The following is a 25,213-nucleotide window of genomic DNA, read 5'->3' as shown; positions in this document are numbered from 1 at the left end:
CCATCATCCTCGCTTGTATGAAGACTGAATGATATGAAAGGGAAACTTTAAAACGAATTTTCCTTTGTTATGCTGCAACTCAGTGTGCATGGATTATTCAAATTTGGGTAGAGGAATTTTGTTAATAGAGCTAAAAGCTATTAGGAAATTAATGGTTTTGGGTTTTGTTTTGTTTTTCCCTCTCCCCCCCTTCTCTTCCCTCATTAAGGGTGGTAGGCATGTTGATTACGTGGTGGATCAGGTTGTGGGCAAACTGATAGAAGTGGTGAAAAAGAAGAATAAAGCTGGAGTTTCAGTGAAACCATTTCAGGCAAGTAACTTTATACAAAAATACTGAAAATAATGAATGTGTTGATTTTGTTGAGTGAATTGGTTTCTATGTTTTCAACAGGTGAAGAATCATATATGGGTTTTTGTTAATTGCTTGATTGAAAACCCATCATTTGATTCCCAGACAAAGGAAAACATGACATTGCAGCCTAAAAGTTTTGGGTCCAAGTGCCAGCTATCTGAGAAATTTTTTAAAGCAGTAAGTAAAGCATGTTTCTTTTTTTTCTGTGAAGCAGGAACTAACAAACTGGATCAAGTTTATGTATGCTATGTAGCAGAAGATTAATGAATGTATTATGGTACTCTAGTGACATTAGCATACTATGAAAATGGGATGGAGGAACTCCTGTTTGTTCTCTGTCCTTAATAATGGAAGCAATGATTGTGTTTTGGTAGTTGCTCTGAATTTAAAAGCAAGCTTCACCCAATCAGCTCTTTTGTTGAAGATTCTGGTATTGGTGAAATTACTTTAACTTAAAACCTAAACATAGGCCTTGACTAATTTTTTACGTTAAAATATTTTTCTCAAGTTGAGAATACTGTGTACCTTACTATTTGACATCAGTCTTGTTCTCTTTCTCTGAAGTGAAAAGAGAGGGAGGGAACATACCGTATTTACATACTCTTCCAGTAATGAAGGAAATGCAAAATTGTGGCTGTAGTATTCAAAGTGATCACTATTCTCAGGCTACAAGTTTAGAAATTTTGGCTGTAGCCAGGCTAAGAATTGCTGCTCTAAATGAACATACTAGTAGAAATACATGGTAGGGGTTTTTGCCCTACTACATTTTTATACAAGGAAGGAAAAGCAGAATTTTGTTAGCCAGAACTCATTATACTAAGTTCTGTTTAATGGCAGTAGCATAACTGGCACTCCAGTAGTAAGGAGAGTGGTGCCACTGCTAATACTCTTGGCATCCAAACTTACTGTATAGTGTGTTTTTCATCTAATTTTGTGGTACTGGTGACACTCTTACAGAACTTACAAGAAAAAGTAATAAGTCACAATCTTGTATTCATTCTTCAGATTTCCTTATATATGTTGTATTTCTATCCATAGGTTTGATTTACAGTGTTTCTAATGTTCCCAGAGGTGGACATTGATCTCCAGAGGTGTTAAACGTGCTGCAGAATCTTTAATGACTGAGTACTGTATTTTAGGAGATAGTGAAAAGCTAAAGCTCACAGTACTTTGCTCCACCTGTATTTTCTTTTGATGTGAAACAAAACCTAAAGCAGTTTTAGTTTAGAAAACATGCCATATATTATTTTTGCTGCAGATGGGGGATTTTTAAATGCTACTAGTTTCTCAAATGGTTGATATAGAGCCTTAAATGCTTTTGGTTGTCGTTCAGCCATTTTCAGTCATATCTAAAAAAACTTAAGTGTTCATAAATAAGGTTACTTTTTGCTGTCAAAGTCCAGGAAGCAGGTGCTTAGTAAGTAAAAATTCTCAGCACATCAACCACAACCTCTTATTAGATCTCAGTCCTCTTTTCCTTCTCTCACTAATTATACACGGGTTGGAAAAGAAGCTTTGTGAGTGTTGTGTTCTGATTTTGTGTGGATAAAGTGCTAGACAGTAAGTTATATGTTAATTCCTTGACCTTTCATATGTTGCTGTTTTTAAAATTTAGAGGGCTTTAAGAAACAGTGTTAGAAGGATCTGCTGTGTGAAGCTTTACTTTTCTCATGCACAATTCTGATCTGTTGCTTGTAGGCCTCTAACTGTGGTATCATAGAGAGTATTTTGAATTGGGTCAAATTTAAGGCACAAACTCAGCTGAACAAAAAATGTTCATCAGTGAAACACAGTAAAATCAAGGGCATTCCGAAACTGGATGATGCTAATGATGCTGGTAAGAGCACTTTTAATGTCTTCAATGTTTCACAGATTTTTTACAGATACCATCATTGTAAACCTGACTTTATTTCGCATCCTTATGTATATTTTTTACATTTTGAGTTTTCTAAACTTTCTAGAGCTAGAATTAAAGCATGATGGTGAGTTTGATTTTAGGAACACTGTTCTTTCTAGGATAGAGAATTAGTAATGCTGAACAAAAGCGGCAATCTAGTTCCATGATGGAATAATTGTTGTTTCCAGCTATATAGTGTTAGCAGTATTTTGGATGTGACTAGTTGTCTTGACCTTTCTAAGAGAAAAAGATCAGAATCTTTAGAGGGTCACAAGGTACAGGAAGTAGAAAACACCATGTGCAAACCTGAGGGAAGACCTGAGACTTTTTTCATGAGACTTTAAATGCCATGAGGTTCCTGTCTGGGGATATAGGGCAAACTGGCAATCTCTGCTGGCTTGCTTTCTAGCACAGATAGGAATCAGGATCAGCTGGCAATCTTTGTGCCAACAGCAATGGATGGGAGTTGTCCTTGAATAATTTGAGCGACACCCATGATCAAAGAGCTTGAAATGTTGCCACTCTGTGTTAATGTTAGTTGAGTTTTAATACATCCTTACATTAAGCAAAGATAGATAAATTGCAGTGGTGAGTTAAATAGGAAGAGAGGCTTTTTTTTGAGCTCCAGGGTTCAAGTCAAAGGTAACTTGAGATGAAGAATCACAAAATGGTTTGGGTTGGAAGGGACCTTGAAGACCATCTAGTTCCAACCCCCCTGCCATGGGCGGGGACACCTTCCACTAGACCAGGTTGCTCCACGCCTCATCCAGCCTGGCCATGAACACTTCCAGGGATGGGGCATCCACAGCTTCTCTGGGCAACCTGTTCCAGTGCCTCACCACCCTCTGCATCTGACCGAAAGCTTGATGTTTCTTAACATTGGGGGAAAGGAAGTCCTGGTGCCAATGAAATTCTGTAATGATTACACAGACAGACACTGCAGAACTATCTCTCTGTCTCTGGGATCTTAAAGAAGGGGTTGGATATTCCCAGGGTCAGGTGAAGTAGGACTGCACGTGCTCTTTCTGCATGGGAGAAGTGATGATCTCTTCTTCTAGGTCCAAAAAAACTCAACTCTCTGCTATATGAATGTTTGCTATGAATGTGCACATAAGTAAGCATATCGTGAAAAGTTACAGTTATAGATAGTCTTTTCAAAAGAATTTTAGACCACCCCATAAGCTGGAGAAAGTGTTTAACTGATGCATGAAGATGTAGTTTCAGTGAGATTGCTTCAGGACATTTGTTCATACATGTCCCACAGAGGTTATCTGTAATCTGGCAGCAAAATATGGTAATCTTATTTGATGTAGTTGTGTTTCAGGACAAAAATATTTGTAAGGATCCCAGGAATTGTACTTTTATAAGCAGTCCAAATCAGATGAGGGAACAAGGTTGGTTTTGGTTTCTAACAGCAGGTGCCAGTAGTTGTTGGACTGAAGTAGTCCAGTGCAGCTGGGAGAGAATACTGTCTGGCCAGAGACCGCTCTGGCTTTAATTCCTGTGGGTTTAGGGTTTTATTTTTACTTCAGGAGTGAATTTGTATGTATTTATCCATAGTCCATTTATGCAAAGCATAAGTAATGTTATGCTTTCTGGTAACTTGTCTTGCTTCTACTTCTTCCTGGACTGCAGGTGGCAAACATTCCTTGGACTGCACATTAATATTAACAGAAGGAGACTCTGCCAAATCTTTAGCTGTCTCTGGCTTAGGTGTTATTGGTAGAGACAGATATGGAGTATTCCCACTCAGGGGTAAAATTCTCAATGTTCGAGAAGCTTCTCACAAACAGGTAAGTAGTGGTGTCATCTCCCGTTAGCTGACAAACGGATGTCTCCTGTTTAGTTTGATTTCTAGGGTTACATCTTCTTTTTTTTTTTTTCCATGAAAATCTTGGGTCTGGGATTTCATAAAGCACTAGCTACTTTAAAGCCTGGGATAAGCCTGGAAATATGAAATGTAGCAGTGCAGTACTGAAATGATAAAGTTCATTTCTTCACAAGCACAAGGAAATTCTGCTAAGACTCATTAACATTTCACTTGAATACTTAAAAATCCTAGAAGTTTATATTCTCCCCATTGCCATGTGATTTGGTTGATTCCCAGTGTGAGGCAGCGGCCGCAGCATTCCCCCATCGCATTAGTTCTGCTGCGCTCCGTACTTAATCTGTAATAAGAGTGGTGTCGCAGAGGCTCATAGATGCAGTGGAAAGAGAAGGCAGCTTAGGGAGATGGCTTTTTGTTACATGCACTTTTCTCCCTGCATTCTGGACCCAGAGTGCTCTGGCTGTGGAGGAGAAAGGGCTCTGGCTGCAGGCTTGAGAATTTGCTCGTGCAGAAGAAATATTTGCAAGTGTGAAGGTTGCAAGGGACTGGGGATAAAAAGGTTATGAAGTCGATGTAGGAGAGTACAATGAAAAAGTAGCTATAAAGCCCTCCTGAAAAAGAGCGGGATATTTCTGCTTCTTACGCTGACTGCAAAATACAACTTTTTTTATCCAGATTATGGAAAATGCAGAAATCAACAACATCATCAAAATAGTGGGGCTGCAGTACAAGAAAAGCTATGAAGATCCAGAATCTCTGAAAAGTTTGAGATATGGAAAAATTATGATCATGACAGATCAGGTTTGTCTGAAATTCACAGGTTTTAATATAAAAAACTTCTTAAAATGTGTTTTGCTGCAATTTGGCGGGTTACATTTTTGTGCATTGTAACCTGGCTCTGTGTTATGACAATATGGATGTATTCAGAGGGAAATCCCTAATGTGCAAGGTTTCTTTATGGGGATAATTTATCTGTGTGTTGTTTTGGTTACTCCAAATGAACAACTGAACTTTGCTGCACAGTAGCAGAGACGCCACAGTCATAATAAAAATATGTACAAACAAGAATGCTTTTGATAAAAACATGTTGAAAATTAGTACAAAATGAAACACTTAGGTGGTAGTAATGCTAGAAAGGCTGGGAGAGACAAGAACACAGGCGATTATTTTTGGATACTTGCATGAACTGTGTGTCTATTGTTCAGATTTTAGAAGCTTAGGAATCCTATACTTTGGGTATTTGTGAAGCTTTGTTACATCATCCCAGAGATGTGGAACTATCAAGTATCTTAACACCAAGGAGAATTGTGGGACAGGCTTGAATTTCTACAAAGATTCAGCTCCCTGGTGTCCGAGAGCACTGTCTAGCTCTCCGAGAAAGCATGCCACAGGCAAAGAAACCTTTGAGTTGCCACTGTGCACTTGGTTTGGAAGAGCTTCATACTAGCTCAGGGGTAGTGCCATTCACAGGTGGCTATTTTATACCCAGGTCCAGTCTGGAATCCCAGTTAAACTAACCATTCCCCTCTGTGTTTTCTGTCATCAGACACTGTTTGAATGTATCCAGGCCAGTGAATGGGGTTTTGGGGGGTTTGGGAGATCTCAGATTTTGTATGATAGCCCCATGTTTTCATGTTCTGATACAGGATCAGGATGGATCTCACATAAAAGGCTTGTTGATCAATTTTATTCATCACAATTGGCCATCACTGTTGAAACACGGTTTTCTTGAGGAATTCATCACTCCTATTGTAAAGGTATGGGTTCTGTTAATGAGATTTTATTTATTATATACAGTGCAACAGAAAAGTTAATGAGGTTTTTGTTTTGTTTTTAAGGCAAGCAAAAATAAGCAAGAACTTTCATTCTACAGTATTCCTGAATTTGATGAGTGGAAGAAACATATGGAGAATCATAAAGCATGGAAGATAAAATACTACAAAGGTTTGTTTAAAAACATAAGTGAACCTTATGGATCTAAAAATGCATAATAAGTAGGTGCTATGAAGTTTTATTTGTAGCTGTTTTCATGATAGTAACTTCTGTAATGATTTTATGATATTCCCTCTAAAATAAAAGGGCAAAACAATAAAACTCGAATTTTGAATTTTCTTTTTATTGTACAGGTTTGGGTACCAGTACTGCTAAAGAAGCAAAAGAATATTTTGCTGACATGGAAAGACATCGGATCTTATTTCGATATGCTGGTCCTGAAGATGATGCTGCCATTACACTGGTAAGAACTTGTAAAAGTGCTTCTATGTGATATGTTTTAGTTTCCATTGTTTACTGAAAATGGCTCATGGGGAAGTCCTAACAGGTTTTGCTTTTGGGTTGGTTTTGGCTTGTGGTGGTGGTTTTTGGGTGGTTTGGTTTTTGTTGGGGTGTGGGTGTTTTGTTTGGTTTTGGGTTTGGGGTTGGTTTTGGGTAACTCAATAAAACGCTTCTGGGAGAGAAAGAAGCTTTTTGGAAAAGATTTTAGATTTTGGAATAAGAGCTTTATCCATACTACAGAATCAGCTCTGCCTTCTGCTTAGTGGCTTTGATCAATTCTGTGTGGCGTGCGTATCAAGAAACATTACATTCAGACTTGCTTTAAAAGGCAGAACACATGACAGAGTATTCTGTGTAAGGCAATAGAGCCCAAACAAATGACGTTTCACATCTGCTTAGGGATCTGAATTTTATTTCTGAGCAAATAAGATCCAAGAGGTATTGTTTGTTCATTAAAGATCAGTGTGCCATACCTGTATTCATGCATGTGTTCTAAAAGATTGCAGATTCAGATATGTAGAAAGTTGTGTTCAGAAAATGACTTTTGTTTCCAGGAGAGCTTGGAAACAAGAGCTTTTTATCTCTATCTCCAAGAGAGAGAGAAAAGGAGCATGTATATTTGCATATACGTTATAGCAGTTGGTGGGGAGACTCTGAACCTCCCTGATTAAAATTCTGAGCTCTGTTTCTGCAAATGGACCTCCATACACAGGCTGATATCTGAGACCATATAACCTGCTACGGCTGATCCTTGCTGTTGTCTGAAATGGTATTCTGTCAATTCGGGATTAAGCTGGTCGTTTCTGTTACGCCGGGAACAACTAATGACTAGTACTGAAGCTGTTAGCAGAAGCTTTACTTAAATTCCTGCCCACACGTTCTCTGCTGATAGCTATAATCCCAGCCCCAGGTTTACCTCTGGCTGGGCATAGGTGGTATAAGATTATAGGCCATACCAGGCCTCATGATAGTTATAATCGAGGAAAACAAAAATTATTTCACATAGCAAATTATTCAGCATTCTGAAGATCTCTTTTTCTAGCAAGTTAAGTCTCAGATTAGCCGTTTCAAGTAGAGAAAGAAAAAAACCTTTTTATTCTGTTCCAGAATAATTTCTATACAAACTTTTAATTCTACTAACTCTAATTTTATTCTATTAAAATAATTTTTATGCTGATCCAGCTCTTGGTCATTTGTCAGTTCAGTGGTCTAGGAAAGGTATAGACACGCTGAAAACAGCCAGAGGGAAATGGTAAGAATCTAGTCATGTTTTTACAAAAACCTGATCTTAAGCCTTCAGATGTCTGACATTGTGAATTGTTGAGCTTTGCTCACAAAGGATGTCAATCTGATGCAAAACAGGGTGTTATCACTTAGTCCCTTTTTCAGAGAGTAAGTTACTAAGGTTTACTCTTTATTATGTAATACCATGGTCTCAAAGGAAATTAAACTACTCATTGAGGTCCATTAGAGCGCTCCAGATAGAGTCCTTTAAAAAAGATAGCACTGCTGACTGTCATCTTATGCAGGAGAGTGGTTGAAGTAGGGACATGGCAGTGTCTATGTTATTCCCTGAGGAAAAAACAGGCAATACTTCAACAACTCACAAAAAATTTCCCAAAGTAGTCAAAATTCTGTTTAAACCACATACTCAGTTTTTATGTATTTTCTTAGCCTTAGTCTTCCAGAGAAGAAACTCACTGTAGGGGAAGTCTGTTTCTGTAACTGGACAACATCTTTCAGAACATTCTTTTGTAGTGATAAGTGGTTCCTTTGAAGTGATGCCTTGTCATCATGAAGACTAAGGCCCTGGTCAGCTGGCCTAAATTCTGGCTTAGGCTTTTCAGGCAGTGTCAATTTTGTCAAGTTGCCACTTAAGAGGACTAGGGCCAACCACTCAAGAACGGCCAGATTATTGGCATTCTGTGTCTGACAGAGCAAACAGGGCATGGAGAGGACGAGAAGAGTGGGGTATTTTTTCTAATCCCTTCAGTTAATTGTCTTGATGACAACTAGTTACAGTTCAGTATAAATGATAAACCCAACCTTAAAACTATTTAGGGAAAAATCCTAATGCCTTTAAACTTGTGCGTCAAAGGACAACTCTGATGTGAAGAGAGGAATAAGGATGATAAGATTTGTCTAAAAGTGTATAGATATTGTAATATAAATTTAAATGATTGGTGAGAGACCTCTCAGTTTGAAAAACTTTTTGCAACAGTGTCTGAAAGGTCGTGCGCTTGTACTGCTGCTTAAACGTAAGTGGGGTTATCTTGTCCATATCAGTATTGTTGTATACTTTGATCAGATAGTGCAAGGAACATACTTTTACAAACGTGTATATGCTGATAATTTAGTGTACTTGGAATCTTTTCAGGCCTTCAGTAAGAAGAAGATTGATGACCGAAAAGAATGGTTAACAAACTTCATGGAGGACAGGCGACAACGACGGCTACATGGCCTTCCCGAGGTGAGTCCTAAATAATAGTAATAAATCCAGTGGCTGAGATTTAAATGTAATGTAGTTTTTGTATTGAACGAATAACGTATGTGGGGTTTTTTTCAGCAATTTTTATATGGTACAGCAACAAAACATTTGACTTACAATGACTTCATCAACAAGGAGTTGATCCTTTTCTCAAATTCAGACAACGAGAGATCTATCCCTTCCCTTGTTGATGGTAAGCTGATAATTCATTATGATTTGTTGGAACATTCCTCTTTATTCTTGATTTTTTAAGCCCATGATTTTTATTGGAAACCAATGCATGAAGTAGGAAATATAATAAATTTTATATTTTGATTGCTATCATTCATATGCTAAGGAATTGCCATGTTTCTTCTGTGAGGAAGTTGAAGCTGTTGCTGTGCAGCCTATTCCCAGATCATATAAGTGCTTTGTTTCTAGTCAAACCGTCAGAGAAAACAAGTCTTTTAAGTGCTTACAATAATTAAAATTCAAGTCAGCAGCTGAGTGCAGATGAAGATGCAAATGTTTTTTCCCTTCAGTCTTATACCACAGGCAGTGTTTTAGTGGTTACTGATTTTTCCTGTAATCTTGCTAGGGTTATGTCAGTCAGGTTTGGTAACTCTCCCTTTGCAATAACATGAACATTTAAAGCAGCAGCAGCTTGCTGCACTACAGGTTCATTTGTGTCTGCAGACAGCATGAGCAGGAATTTCTGCCTATATTATTGTCAGTATGCATATGTTTACTAAGATACAGAAAAAAGGCCTTGAGGTTTCATAGAGGGGAAAAAGTGTACTTATCTCCACTTTCCAGTGCATTTTTAATAGTGGAGGTGGTCAGCCTTCTTGACCCATATCAGAATATGCATGCAGCAAGAGCTTTTTATATTTTGGGTGAGAAAGTGGGATAGTTCACAGGTGGATGGGGTCGTAGCTCCCTGGTAGGATGGATCTCCAGCACTGCTGCAGAGTGAGGCTGGGCTAGGTAAACAGGTACATCTCTAGCGAATCAAAGAATGTCAGTCTCTGTTTCAGCTTCTCCAGACTTACTCCCGGCCATAGCTGGGTACGTGCATTAACCTGTAGTCTCTATGCAAGCACTTCATAGTTTACGGCTGTGGAGGAAGGTCCATTTAGAGCTGCATGTTACCAGAGGTCATTGTTTGCTGTAACACGCTGTACCCTGACTGCTTTCTCAGAAACAGCAGAGTGATTTTGCTGGAGCGTAAAGAATGAACTTGTAGTAGGTAGCTGTTCATTTGAAGTTCTCCAAGATTGTGTCTACAGAAGTGTAAGAAAATGAGAAGGGAAGACATTTATTTATGTATTTGTGTGTGTCTAATATAATGTATGTGTAATGCTATACATACTATATAGAATTGCTATCAGTGCTACCCATATTATGTAGAACACTATACCTATAGAGCATGCACTATACATACATAGTATGTGCAGCTTTATACATATACTATTTTACTTACTGTATATATAATTACTGTGAGTGTTTCTGCCACCTTTGGCTGTAATTCTGCATTCTGGGCATGGATATGTGAACTGTTCAGCAGTGGGTTTTGTTCTTTGGTATCATCAGGTGATACACAACAGGCTAGCCTGGTGACAAATGTCAGAAAAAATGAAGAGGAAGAATTTTTGCTGTGTCTTCACAGTTACTAGTTACTGCTCCTACTTCTTGCTGATTCTCCTATGTAAGGAAATTCCCTAAGTCTGTTACATGCAGTAGATCTTTGGTAGAAAACCACAGTGCAGGCCCATGGTAAAAGAAAATGGGATGTTACATTTTTCAGTGAAATGGAGATTGGAGTTGGTATCTTTTTGTTCAGTTTTTGCTCTTATGTTTGACCCAGGTTAGTAATGGTAACATAACCCATAGCAATATTTTAGTGCACTTCAGAAACGTATGTGAATTAAAACACTGAGTAGATCAATAAGGATGATCAAGAACTGGTTATCAGTTCTAGGTGGCATGCACAAAAAACGATGCAATCCTTTCTACACAGTTGTACTTAAAGTTTTCCTAAACCATAAGAGTAAATCAGAAGATCGAAGAGACTGGCTTCTTTCTTAAAACTTGAAAAGATCTAAAAGGGAGCCAAATATCTTTTTGTTGAATTTTAATGAGTATTTGAGAATTGCACACCAAAAGTGAATTTTCAGAGTGCTTTAAAATACCTGTAAGCTACATTTAAAGTTGTCACTGCTGAATTTGTGTCAATATTCTCGGGAAAAAAGATTTTGATGAGTAGACTGGAAGGAAACAACTGTCAACTAGTGGAAGCTGTACATTTAGGGTAAAGTTGGCTGTTTATAAGAATGATGTATGGTGTGCTGCGTAGTAATGATTGCCTGAAAGGGTTACGTTTCCACTTTCCTGGTAACTTTCAGTTCAGTAAAATACTTGTTTTAATATTAAAAGATACTGATTTTTTTATTTTGTTAATACTACAGTGATTTTTTTTCATTTAATGTTTAGACTTTTTTTAAGATATTAGAAATTATAATAAGGCAAACCAAGTTTATTACATAAAAACATATGTTTGTATATGAGTTGAAAACGGTATATTCTTCTTAATAGGTTTAAAACCGGGGCAGCGCAAGGTTTTATTCACTTGCTTTAAGAGAAATGATAAGCGTGAAGTAAAGGTTGCTCAGCTGGCTGGTTCTGTTGCTGAAATGTCAGCTTATCACCATGGGGAGGTGAGTATGAAGGATGGTACAGTTGTGTGAGGATTTTTAGGCTATAGAAAACATTAGGTGAATGTTTACTGTATTGAAATTGCAAACCTCTGTTGACTATAAGTCTGCTAATCACAGATTGACTTTTAAAGAAAATGAACCAAACAGTATGTAGCTTATTAGACAGCATATTTCCATTCTTTCCAAGTCTTTATGCACAGTGGTATCCCAAACAGTTTGTGGATTGTGGCAAGATAGTAGATACTAATTGCTTGGGTAACTTCTAGATTCTCAAACCAGATGGATATAGGAACCATGTAGTAGGACAACTTCTGTCTTAAAAGAGGAAATGTAGTCTTTTAAGGTGAAAAGAAATGATACTGTTCTTTGGAAAGTTGATACAGTGTTGGAACAAAGACTGTTTCTATCTCCTGTTTTGCATATATATTTATCTGAAACATTAGCAAGAGTTGCCATGTTAAAGTTTCTCTCCATCCCTTCTCTCCCTTTAAAAACACTGAGTGGTAGTTTGGCCAGTAGTAAGTGCAGTCAGTTTGTGCCCCTTTCATTCCTCCAGAGAACTGCTTCAGAAAAAACGGAGAAGCCCAGGGGTTTTGGTAGGCATAGAATGTAAGGACACTTAAATCAGGGAGGTAATGGCTGGGGAAGAGGAAGCATTATGTTTTGCCAGCAGCTCTCATCATAGGTTTACGACATTCCATTCTCAGGGAGACTACTTTTTTAAAATTGAATTCATGTTAGTCACACAGTCTTGGGGCATTAAAAATATATTTTATTGACTGATTAGGAAAGACTATCTCTTTTTATACTTACTACTATCAATATATGTTTTCTTGCAGCAAGCATTAATGATGACTATTGTCAACTTGGCTCAGAACTTTGTTGGCAGCAACAACGTTAATCTGCTACAACCTATTGGTCAGTTTGGTACCAGACTTCATGGTGGAAAGGATGCTGCCAGCCCTCGTTATATTTTCACCATGTTAAGGTAAACACACGTAAAGCTAAATGCATGCTTTTAAAAAGCCTTGTTATCAAACATCCTTTCACAACACTACTATTTTATTTTTGTGGGAGAGAAATGGGGGAGGATTGGAGTATTTTGATAAAAGCTCAAATTCTACTCTGCATCTGTGTGGTTTTGCACATGGATTTTTTGCATGATTTTCCATGCATAGTGGTCCTGTAGGAATTGAAGCCTTTAAGGAGTTAAACTTGGAATTATAAAGCTGAAGACTGAAAAGGTAGATCACTCAGATTAGTTACTGATCTTAAATTGTGATTTCTTGCTGAAGTAGCTTTCAGTTTCTCTGTTCAGTGTGAAATCTGTTTAGTTTCACAATAGAAAGCATATTGTACTTCCTGGTGAAGTCCTGCAAATCAGTACAGACTTGAAAGTTGAGGTGGATTCTTGTCCTATTGGATGAGTTTCTTCATGTCAAGTTAAATTACACATACATAATTAATAATGAAGCCCTAATTTAATGATTCTGATTTCTCACAGCCAAGACCTTGAAATTCATTTTGGCATGCAGAGCGTTAGACTGTGTTCCTCAGTGCCAGTTAGAGTATTTTATATGTTATGTTGCTTCTTTAATTTCATCATTTCAGTGTGATGTTTTGCCTAAAAATCCTTGTAGTTTCTTCTTTTTCTCTAACTGTAAGCTTTATACGTAAGTATCGGGTCTTACTCCCTTTCTCATATATGTTTTTCTGTAGCAACCTAATTTTGTACCTTTTCATTTTTTCATGGGGTGCTGGAAATTGTATTCACCCAAGACAATGTTGTAGGGGAGCAAAAGGAGTCACCAGTAAAAACTCTGTAGTATTTTCAGAGACTGCTAGGCCTACAGTTAAGCAATTTAGTTTGTCAAGTATTTGCATGGTGTGTTGCTTTATTACTGGGTGAACTGTGTGTTCTGGATGCTTGAAAGAATATTTTTGTAGATGCTAAATATCATCAATTACCAGTGTAATGTGTACGTGTGTTATTGTGAAGGAAACAACACACTGTTCCACTCTTACCCTTTCATGTGAGCATGAATGACACCGCAAGTTGGAAGCTGGGCAGAATCAGGGAGACTATAAAGCCCTGGAGGTGCAAGTGAAAAAAAATTTGGGCCCAAGTTATCTTTTCCTTCATTTTACTAGTTAGAGGAAAGGGAACAGCCAGAAATGGACAGATAAGGCATATCAGCTCCTGGCTACGTGTCTGGTGCCATCGTGAGGGTTTTGGCTTTTATGACAATGGGACACTCTTTGATGAGTACGGCCTATGAGAGAGGGATGGGATCCACCTGACTAGAAGAGGCAAGGGAATCTTTGGCAGCAGGCTGGCCAGCTTAGTCAAGTGGGCTTTAAACTGAAGCACTCAGGGCGCGGTGTCCATGTCAATGCTAATGCTATTGTATCCAACTGGGGAATGAGCCAGGCTAACCACAGCAGCGACAAGTGTTCCTTAGCTGACTCCCACGATGAGATCTGAAAGGCCAACTGCCTCAAGGGTGCTAGCTCAGAGGCATGGTACCTAATGTTCATAGTAACAAGCGCACAGGTTGATAGAAGGTTTTATTTTTAATGTTCTTGGAGGAATGTTTATAATGTTAATGGAGAAAAAGCAGGAAGAACTAGAGGTCTGTGTGTGGTTGCAGGGCCATGATCTCATTGCAATTACAGAGACATGGTGGGATAGCTTGCACGATTGGAATGCTGTCATGGATGGCTACGTACTTTTTAGGAAAGAGGCCAGCGGGGTAAGGTGGTGGAGTTGGTCTTTATGTGAGAGAGCAACTGGAATGTATTGCGCTCTGCTGAGGGGTGGATGAAGAACGAGTTGAGGGCTTATGGGTAAGAATTAAGGGGCAGGCGAATATGGGAGACACTGTTGTGGGTGTTTATTGCAGGCCACCTGATCAGGAAGAGGAAGTTGATGAGACCTTCTACAGACAGCTGGATGTAGCCTCGTGATCGCAGGCCATGGTTCTCATGGAGGACTTTAACCACCCTGATATTTGCTGGAAAGGCAGCACAGCCAGGCATGCATGGTCCAGCAGGTTTCTGCAGAGCATTGATGATAGTTTTTTGACACAAGTGATGGAGGAACCAATGAGGAGAGGTGCACTGCTGGACCGTATGCTGACAACCAAATTATGGGTAGCTTTGGCTGAAGTGACCATGAGGTGGTGGGAGTTCAGAATTCTGCATGGAAGCAGCAGGGCAAAAAGTGGAATTATAGCCCTGAACTTCAGGAGGGCTGACTTTGGCCTCTTCAAAGACTTACGTGGTGGAATCCCATGGGCTAAAGCTCTAGAAGGAAGGGGGGTGCAAGAGAGCTGGTTAATATTCAAACACTACTTCCTCTGAGCCCTAGATGCATCTGTATGAGTAAGAAATCAGGCAGAGGAGGCAGGAGACCTGCATGGATGAGAAAGGACCTCCTAGAAAAACTTAAATGGAAGAAGGAAGTTTACAGACTGTTGAAAAAGGGACTGACCACTTGGGATGAATATAGGAATGTTGCCCGAGTATGCAGGAAATGAGGAAGGCTAAGGCCCACTTGGAATTAAGCCCAGGAAGGGATGTCAAGGACAATAAGAAGGACTTTTCAAGTGCATCAGTAGCAAAAGGAAGACTAGGGAAAATGTGGGCCTGCTGCTGAATGAGTTAGGTGCCCTGGTGATGGAGAATGCAGAGAAGACAAAGTTGCTGAATGACTTCTTTGCTTCAGTCTTTACTGCCAAGGATAGCCCTCAGGAATCCCAGACCCTGGAGGTGAGAGAGAGAGAACCTGGAGAAAGGAACACCCTCCCTTGGTCGAGGAGAACCAGGTTAGAGATCATTTAGGCAAATTTGACACCCACAAAACCATGGGCCCTGATGGGATGCACCCACGAGTGCTGAGGGAGCTGGCAGATGTGATGGTGAAGCTGCTGTCCGTCATCTTCGAAAGGTCATGGAGAACAGGAGGGGTGCCTGAGGACTGGAGGAAAGCTCATGTCACTCCAGTCTTCAAATAGGGTAAGAAGGAGGACCCAAACTTCCAAACTACAGGCCATTCAGCCTCACCTCCGTCCCTGGAAAAGGTGATGGAACAGCTTGTCCTGGATGTCATCTCTAAGCATGTAGGGGAAGGGAAGTGTATCAGGAGTAGTAAACATGGATTCACCAAGGGGAATTGATGCTTGACCAATCTGATAGCCTTCTATGATGGCATGACTTGCTGGGTGGGTGAGCTGAGAGGAGTGGATGTTGCCTGCCTCAGCTGCAGCATGGCTTTTAACACTGTCTCTCGTAACACCCTCACAGGGAAGCTTAGGAAGCGGGGGTTAGGTGGGCAGACAGTGAGGTGGATTGAGAATTGGCTGAAGGGCAGAGCTCAGAGAGTGGTGATCAGGGGCACAGAGTCTAGTTGGAGGCCTGTGACTAGTGGTGTTCAACATATTCATCAATGACCTGGATGAGGGGACAGAGTGTGCCCTCAGCATGTTGAGCAGAAGACCTGCTTTAGTGATGTGCTAAGTGTGGCGCCACCATACAGTGAGACCTGGAGAGGCTGGAGAGTTGGGCGGAGAGGAACATAATGAGGTTCAACAAGGGCAAGTCTAGGGTCCTGCACCTGGGGAGGAATAACCCCCTGCACCCGTTACAGGCTGGGGGTTGACCTGCTGGAAAGTAGCTCCGCAGAGAGGGACCTGGGGGTCCTGGGGGACAATCAGTTGACCATGAGCCAGCAACATGCCCTGTGGCCAAGAAGGCCAGGGGTGTCTGGGGGAGGCATTAAATAGAGGGTGGCCAGCAGGTCGAGAGAGGTTATCCTCCGCCTCTACTGTGCCCTGGGGAGGCCACATCCAGAGTACTGTGTCCAGTTCTGGGCTCCCCAGTTCGAGAAAGACAGGGAGCTACTGGAGAGTCGAGAGGAGGCTATGAAGATGACTAGAGGAACAGAACATCTCCTTTATGAGGGAAGTCTGAGAGAGATGGATCTGTCCAGCCTGTAGAAGACTGAGAGGGCATCTCATCAATGCTTATAAATATCTAAAGGGCGGGTATCAAGAGGATGGGGCCAGAGTCTTTTCAGTGGAGCCCAGCGACAAGACGGGGCAACGGGCACAAACTCGTCCCTTTCAACCACTACCATTCTGTGATTCCATTGGGAAGAATTTGGGATTGGGAAGGTATATACATTTTATTTGCAGCTTCAGAATGGCAAAGAGAAAGGAAGACATGAGAAAACTCTACAAATAGATCATATCTGGACCCATGGACTGTTAAAGCATTATGTACTTTACTTACTGGACTCCAGTTAAACAGTTTTCTTCTTTTTCCTTTTTAAAGCCCTTTAGCAAGGCTGCTTTTTCCATCTGTGGATGACAACTTGCTTAAATTCCTTTATGATGACAACCAACGCGTAGAGCCTGAATGGTATATTCCCATCATTCCTATGGTTTTAGTAAATGGAGCTGAAGGAATTGGTACTGGATGGGCTTGCAAGCTTCCAAACTACGATACGAGAGAGATTGTAAACAATGTCAGACGGATGCTGGATGGCTTAGATCCCCACCCAATGGTAAAAATAATAGTATATACTGGTATTTTATGTTTGCTAAACAAAGCTTATTATGTACTTATAAAATGAACTCCTGTCACTCTAAAATGCCTGATTATTGGAACATCTGAGTTGGATTGTCCCAGTAATTTTGTGTAGGAGCTTTACTTCACTGTTGGCATGAGGCTGGGGAAGTTCACCTTGCAGGAAAAACATTGCAATTTGTATTTTTCCAATTATTTCAGAGGACTTTTTCTTCAGTCTGCTGACGTTAAGCCTTCACAGTTGCAAGTTTTACAGGATAGTTAGGACATGGCAGTAGAGTAAAAAGTTGTACCTTCCTGTTTGAGGTACTAATATTAACTTCAGCTAAACTTAACATTTCCTCTGTCTTGTCTGAATTGTACTCTTTTTTATGTATCTGCAAGCATAGGAGAAGACACTGTCACTGCTCATCATCAGCTTCTGTTCCTTTATTTAAGATTTCATAACAAGTCTCGGAACTGGTATATACTTGAAAAGATGTGAACAGGGAGAATACCTGGGTGCACCCAGAATATCTGTAACCAGCAGATGAGATACAGATAATGTAACCTTTACATTACAGCTGATGGATATTGCTACTTTGCTGTGTTTACCAAGTCATAGTAGCAGAAACATCTTTTCTTCTCTACGTAGATCACAGCTCACTGAATGTGCAGTATCAGTTTTCATGACATAGTGAATTTCCTTTGCAAATTCATGGGAACAATGAATAGATTTTTTTTTTTTAATTAATGCAATCAATTGCCCTTCCTTTAGGGTTCCTAGGCCTTCTGCGTAGTCTCACAGTCAACTGAAGCTTCACTGTGGTTGAAAGAGGCAGTTCTGCCTCCATCTAGCTCCTTTCTGTATGCTGGTGCGTGTTTGTGGCTGCATGGTCAGCTGGATAAGGGAATCAATTCAGTTAAATTCCCCACCCTCTTAGTTACGTTTTAAACTGGATGGGTTCCACTATCTTTGCCAAACAGGACAAGAATGAAAAAATGGTTAGGGGAGGTAGGACCACACTTCTGTGAAGTTATTGTGAGACTGGGGTTTTGTTTTCTCTCATGCCTTATCTGTGCTTGGCAGTTTTCTTTAAAAAAGAAAAAAGAAAGAAAAAAAAACCCAAACCCACAAACAAAACGAACAAAAACCCAACCACCTCACTGCGTGCATCTTCTTAATGGTACATCTACTCTGTACACGTTAAGATATTTGTTCCTGTCACTTGCATGTGTGTTTTCTGTTGTTTCTGTAGTATTTTTTCTATGGCTTAAGGTTTTCACAGGCACGAGCGGCAGGTCGATGGATTAGTGCAGTATGAAGTGATAGCTGAACCGTGTATGGGAAACAAACATTTCTCTCACATCTTATTATATCAAGATTATTACCACTTTGCTGGGTTTTTTTCAATTTCAGCTTCCAAACTACAAAAACTTCAAAGGAACCATTCAGGAACTTGGTCAAAACCAGTATGTAGTCAGTGGTGAAATATTTGTGGTGGACAGGAACACCGTAGAAATTACAGAGCTTCCTGTGAGGACATGGACCCAGGTAAGTAATGGTGAAATAGATTTACATACAAAACAGAAACAATGAAAAATTCCATATTAAATTATTTAATCCTACATCTGGATGAAGTTTAAACACAATTTCTGATGATTATGCTTACATGGGAGGGAACATGGTTTCATTCTTTTATGTGCCTTTGTAGAAGATGGTTTTCTGCATGTGCCATCTGCTGTCCTTACTACAAAGAATACCTGCTTCTCCTGCTGAGTTAATGTTTAATCAATATTTAATCCTCTTTTTCTTTTGATTAGACATTTTTGTCCTTGTAAGATGCCTCTTAGGTTAGAGCCTAGTCTTGGCCTGCATTTTGCAGGTTACACTGGTTCTGTAAATTATAATTGGTATCAGATGTGATATGAAAAGCTTTGAAATCTTCTGTTCAGATGGTTTTAGGTATTAGGGATTTTAAGAAGTGTTTCTGCTTTTTGCTACCTTATTTTTAATAGGTGTACAAAGAACAGGTTCTAGAACCTATGCTGAACGGGACTGAAAAAACACCAGCATTAATTTCTGACTATAAGGAATACCACACGGATACAACTGTGAAATTTGTTGTGAAGATGACAGAAGAGAAACTTGCACAGGCAGAAGCTGCTGGATTGCACAAAGTCTTTAAGCTTCAAACAAGTCTTACTTGTAATTCTATGGTAACTTCTTAATGTTTGGCTATCAGAATCCTTACGGTTGCTTGTTGTAAACTCTCATGTTGTTATAGCATGCTTTGGTCCTTGGTATTTAACAGTACGCTGTGTGTTTGAAATTGCTTGAGGAGAGAAATTGTAGTGGTGACAAATATTAAGTCAGTATGGATCAGCAAATCCATTTTAGTCCTGATGAATCTTTCAAACTAATTTAGACAGGCTCAGGATGGCTAGTTTCCTGTAACTGAAAATTTCCTGTGCAGCTAACCAAAAATGGTGAATGTGAAGTAGATCATACAGGTAACTTTCTGCCATATTATAATTAGATTTGAGTTTTAAACTTGAGACAAGTTACGTTTTCAAAATGGCACTTTATGCATGACTATTACTCCTCTAATAGGAGTTAAATGATCCAGTGTTTCCACAAACATAAATCACGTTTTAGGTCTCAAGGTATAGAAAACACTATCCTTAAACTGTTCAACTGCTATCCTTAAAATGTTATCCTTAAACAAGACATGAATGGTGATGTTACTCGTATGATTTATTTGCTTGTAGTAAGATGGGAGTAAGAATGTAAGTAAACAAACACGCCTGTTTATTATGAGAGGGATTTGAATTGTAAGAGGATTTCTGCCGTAGTATTTCCAACAACCTGTCTTCATAGAAACTGAAAAGAGAGTAGGGTTTTTCATGGCAGACATTACTTTCAGCTTTTATCACAAAGCAAAAATACAACTGCTATTGCTGCTATTAGTGCATAAATTAAAAGCTAGATGCAAATAGGTTAAAAATAAATTAAAGACCAAAGAACTGGAAGAGGAAAAAGGCCTTGCTTAATCCATTTTGTAGATTGTGCTTGTGAAGTGAATATGCCAAATCAAGGTGATACTGTTTCTCACAGGTATAAGCAACCATATGAACTACTGTGAGTCTGTCTTCAAGTTAATGTTTAGCAGATGACACGAGCAGGCAGATTGCGTTTTCTGCCTACTGAAATAAATAGTAAGGGCTGCTTTCTGTGTATGTGTAGGAATTACTCTGCCCTAGATCTTTAAGCATCTTTTGAAGTGAGCTAGTCATTCTTCACCCAACTCCCAAACAGATACTTTAGGCAGATGAATTGCCCCCTAGAGGGGCTTATTTCTTTCAGTTGACTATAGAGGGCACCTAGGGTGACCAGTTCATCTATAGATGTCTGAACTGGAGATGTCAGAAGTCAGGCAGGACTGATTCCTTCTGTGACGTAAAAATGATTTATTTCTTTGTTTGGGCTTACACTTGAAGGATGGCAGTTTTCACAGCTGGAAAGTGTCAGATTTCACAGCTGAACTGAAAGATTATTAAAGATGCTTTTCAGCTGTTAGGGAAAATAGTTGTGAATCATTAGGTGCTGCTGAACTTGTGTGTTAATATTTAGATGAAATTGGTCATTCAGCTGAATTCAGGCATATTTCTCTCTCTAGCCATCTTCCTGTTTGAATGTATTACCATAAATCTCATCTTAAATCTACTTGTGAATAAAACCAAAATCTCTCCATCTATGTGCTGTGTAGTTCCATACTAAGTTTCATAGTCTTCAAAACACCACTTTTTGTGAGGTGCATGTGTATGTGCAATAGAAGCTCGTACACAAAGCTAACAAAGTTGGAGTTATGCAGTCTCTCTCAAGCAGTATATTATGTATTTTATAGGTGCTATTTGATCATATGGGATGTTTAAAGAAGTATGAAACTGTGCAAGACATTTTGAAGGAGTTCTTTGATTTGCGGTTACATTATTATAGTTTACGCAAGGAATGGCTTGTGGGAATGTTGGGTGCAGAATCTACCAAGCTTAACAATCAAGCTCGTTTTGTTCTCGAGAAGATACAAGGAAAAATTACCATAGGTGAGTAAATACTCTCTAAAACTAAGTCAGAATTGGTAACAATGGGGGAAAATCTGCAAGGCGTTTAAACATAGTAGAATGTAATGCATTTACGATATTTATTTTCATGGGACAGATGTGTTTTCCTATTATTTTTTCACTGGTTATGTGTGTATGTCTTGTAGAAAACAGATCAAAAAGAGATTTGATTCAGATGTTGGTCCAGAGAGGTTATGAATCTGATCCAGTAAAAGCCTGGAAAGAAGCACAGGAAAAGGTAATACTCTGCAATCTCTGGCTATATTTGATGCTGTTAACACTATAAATGATATTCATTTGTTCAGATTTTTGTTTTCTAGTAGTCTAACTTAATTTGTAACACACACGAGACTTCAAAAAGATTATTCACGAGCGTCCATTTTTAATAATACGTTAAACTTGTATAAAAGCATTGTCACATGATATAGATATCATATATGGATAATTCTTAGAAGAAAAGTAGCTAAATACAGGTTTGAAAATGAGACTGAACAGCAATGAATTTCTTAATGTACACATATCTAAACTGGCAACTTGATTTCTGACTCGCTGACACACAGAATGCTGCATCCGTTACCTCATACATGTAACTGATTTTCCCTATAGTATTTCTTTGTCATATGATTACAAAATGGAATTATTTATATATAAACGTTTTCTGTAATGAAACATGGATATTATAAAGCTATGGCTTGTGAACTTACTTTAATAAATTTGACCTCTACCTATATTTATTTCTGCTTTTTTAAAACCCAAGTTATTTTTATTGTACCCAAAGAGACATGGGGCAAGTATAATTTCATGTTCTACTATGGGAAGATGAAACTACTTTCAAAAGCAACTTCAAATTTTTTATCAGCCACCCTTTGCCAATGCCATTGCTTTGACTATTTGTTCTCATTTCTCATTTGATTTGCTCAGCTTTTTTTTTTTGTTTTCTTGCTGTATTTTAACTCCATGCAATGTGTTGTATTTTATAACAAAACTATTTTGAGATACTTTGGTCTGTTTCCAGACCACAGTGTGCACATTCAGGGCTTTAATAGCAGTTTTTACCCAAAAGACTGTGCTCATTTCTCCAGAGACAGAGATACGTGAATATCCCAAGGGCAAAGGTCTCAACCCTGTGAATTAGCTAGGACTGTACCCACATCTGTAGCCAATAGCATACAAGGCTTGTAGCCAGTATCAAGTTCAGATTTGTTCTCTTAAATCAAATGATTAAATAATCCAACTGTAGACGGTCACATGAACATGGCCTTTTGGAAGGGCCCAGAAAAAGGTTCATGTCGTTGAATCCATGAGGACACACCTTACTGGTCTATCATGGTACTTTGGAGCAGTGCTACAGTTCCTGCACAGGGCTGCTAAGATTATTAATACTTGTAACTGTGAATGTTTCACTTCAGGCAGCAGAAGAGGAGGACCCGCAGAACCCGAATGATGATGCTTCCTCTGCTTCTGGCTCAATTTCTGGCCCTGATTTTAACTACATCTTAAACATGTCTCTGTGGTCACTTACAAAAGAGAAGGTAGAAGAGTTAATTAAGCAGAGGGATTCAAAGGTTGGTATTGGTATACCATGGAAGGCTTGTTCTGAAATGATACAGTAATTACTGATGTGTCTAATTGCAGTGTTTGGTTTCAAGAATGTTTACTTTAGCTGTAACTTAGTAACTTACATTCTGTTATACTATTTTCACGTTTTAGGAGAGAGAATTAAATGACCTTAAAAGGAAATCTTCTTCGGATCTCTGGAAAGAAGATTTAGCAGCCTTTGTTGAAGAGCTTGAGGTATGTTTTATTTTACATATCTTTCTAAAAATATATATTAAAATGAAAGCAAAAAATAATAAAAAACACATTTTGGATTAAAAGCAGATAGACCTCCAAATATAGTGGTAAGTGGAAAATCAAGATTAGGTATTTGTGTTCCTAGTTGTGTTGCTCAGGGATTGTTTCTTGGATCTATACAATTTAATGTTTTTTTTTCAAGTCAGTGATGATAGAAGAAATTTTACCAGGAGCAAATTTGTTTTCAGATGACACAAAAACCCAAAGTAGCGACTGGTGATAGTAATAATTCTAGGAGTTCTGTGTGATCTAATTGGTTGTGAGACAACTAAGTGTTGCGAAATGCAAAGCTGTACAGGTAGGAACGAAGCGTGTAGACCATAAGTACTGGACGAGGAGCTCTTACTTTGCCTCATCAGTAACTCTGGAAAAGATCCAGTGATATTTATTGGTGGACAACTTGCTGTCCCTCAGCTTTCAGTGTCGCCTGAAAAGGGCTGAGGTAATCTTTTGAAGTGACACACGATAAAGTAAGAAAGATGTATATTTCTCCATGTGTTTGTGGTAGCGCTGCAATTGGAAGTGTTCTTTTTGGATATGTGTATTCCAGCTATGTGTTCATGCTGTGAAAAAATGAAAGGACTGGAAAATAGACCTTAAAAATTACTTTAGAAACTAGCTGCTTAAATTAAATGCTTGAAAGACTGAAAAGTTACATCAGTGCCTAGACACATATATGAGAAATAGAAACTTAATAAAAGAAAGATTTTCAGTCTGACAGTGTCCAAAAGTTTGTATTTATTTCATGTTGAATAAAAGTGTAGTTTTTAACTATACAGGGTAATGGATGTTCCACTTTGTCCTCATTCAAAAAGAATTAATGTGTTTTTTCATGATCCTCACCCTTGTTTGTTAGAAAGTAGAAGCACAGGAAAGAGAGGATATTTTGGCTGGCATGGTTGGCAAACCAATAAAAGGGAAGGTTGGTAAACCCAAGATGAAGAAACTTCAGTTGGAAGAGACCATGCCGTCTCCGTTTGGCAGAAGAATAGTTCCACAGATTACATCTGCCATGAAGGCTGATGCCAGTAGGAAACTGCTGAAAAAGAAAAAGGTAAGTCAGAACTATTGCTATAGTTAAATTATTTATTATTTAACTGCTGTAATTGTCTACTCTGGTAGCATGAATCCAAACTGCTAGACCTCATTAATGCTGTACTTACACTGTTTCTCTGACCTAACGCACAGAGAAGTTACTACTGGATTTCTTTCACATTTGCAAGCCTCTTGTGGCTACTTATTATTCAGGTCTTTTATTGAGATTTCTTAACGAGGTGGGTGTTGGTGTCCTCTCGTCTCCCAAGTAACAAGCAATAGAAGAAGAGGAAATGGCCTCAAGTTGCGCCAGGGGAGGTTTAGACTGGATATTAGGAAAAATTTCTCCACCAAAAGAATTGTCAAGCATTGGAACAGGCTGCCCAGGGATGTGGTAGAGGCACCATCCCTGGGGGGATTTAAGAAGTATATGCAATTTTAAATACCTGGAGGTATTTAAAAGACGTGTAGATGTGGTGCTCAGGGACATGGTTTAGTGGTGGACGTGGCAGTGTTGGGTTAACGATTGGACTTGATGATCTTAAAGGTCTTTTCCAACCTAAACGATCCCGTGTTTCTTCCTTCCAAGACTGTTCAACAAATGTCAGTATACTAGTTTACTTGCATTTATTATCTTCTACAAAACCATTCCAGTTCTAACTTGAAATATAAAGTTTCAATTGATTTTATTTTGCCCAACTTTTTTATATTTTTAGGGTGAAACTGATTCTCTAGCAATAAAAATGGAATTTGATGAAGAATTTGGTGGTGTGCCAGCTGAGGGTGGTGGGGATGACTCACTGAATACATCAGCCACAGCAACTAAAACCCCTAAACCCAAGAGAGAGAAGAAGGAGCCTGGTAAGATCCCTACACAGTCATAGTTAACATGAATTCTGTGTATTAGTTGGGCAGTAAATATGGTTTTAACACATAGTGAGAAGGGAAATACACCACAGTCATCACTATTTCATCCGATTTTCATCCCTAAAAAGATGTGTGGAAACACTTGGATGTACTTTGCTGTTCAGTGTGGCGACGTACCTAGAGCTTTCTGTTGCGTAAGCTGCTTTTCTGGGGGTTGTCGATCTTACATTTC

General features: G+C 39.0%; 1 protein-coding gene across 1 annotated transcript in view; it reads left to right on the top strand.

Annotated features, from left to right (window-relative positions):
- The window catches only part of TOP2B (topoisomerase (DNA) II beta 180kDa), a 40,271-nt gene that overhangs the window by 10,126 nt on the left and 4,932 nt on the right, over positions 1-25,213 (top strand). Inside the window, exons 6-26 of the mRNA XM_010156498.1 lie at positions 209-310; positions 392-529; positions 2,051-2,189; positions 3,885-4,042; positions 4,753-4,878; positions 5,724-5,834; positions 5,916-6,021; positions 6,204-6,313; positions 8,729-8,821; positions 8,918-9,032; positions 11,414-11,535; positions 12,375-12,523; positions 16,870-17,101; positions 18,524-18,658; positions 19,123-19,323; positions 21,012-21,207; positions 21,372-21,463; positions 22,635-22,790; positions 22,936-23,019; positions 23,936-24,133; positions 24,831-24,975. Coding sequence (XP_010154800.1) covers positions 209-310; positions 392-529; positions 2,051-2,189; positions 3,885-4,042; positions 4,753-4,878; positions 5,724-5,834; positions 5,916-6,021; positions 6,204-6,313; positions 8,729-8,821; positions 8,918-9,032; positions 11,414-11,535; positions 12,375-12,523; positions 16,870-17,101; positions 18,524-18,658; positions 19,123-19,323; positions 21,012-21,207; positions 21,372-21,463; positions 22,635-22,790; positions 22,936-23,019; positions 23,936-24,133; positions 24,831-24,975 — 2,908 coding nt within the window. The remainder of the gene's footprint in view (positions 1-208; positions 311-391; positions 530-2,050; positions 2,190-3,884; positions 4,043-4,752; positions 4,879-5,723; positions 5,835-5,915; positions 6,022-6,203; positions 6,314-8,728; positions 8,822-8,917; positions 9,033-11,413; positions 11,536-12,374; positions 12,524-16,869; positions 17,102-18,523; positions 18,659-19,122; positions 19,324-21,011; positions 21,208-21,371; positions 21,464-22,634; positions 22,791-22,935; positions 23,020-23,935; positions 24,134-24,830; positions 24,976-25,213) is intronic.

Source organism: Eurypyga helias, unplaced genomic scaffold (genome assembly GCF_000690775.1).
Source record: "Eurypyga helias isolate BGI_N326 unplaced genomic scaffold, ASM69077v1 scaffold4018, whole genome shotgun sequence".
NCBI classification, from domain to species: Eukaryota; Metazoa; Chordata; class Aves; order Eurypygiformes; family Eurypygidae; genus Eurypyga; species Eurypyga helias.
Note: the sequence above shows the minus strand (reverse complement) of the source record. Positions and strands in the feature narration are given on the sequence as shown.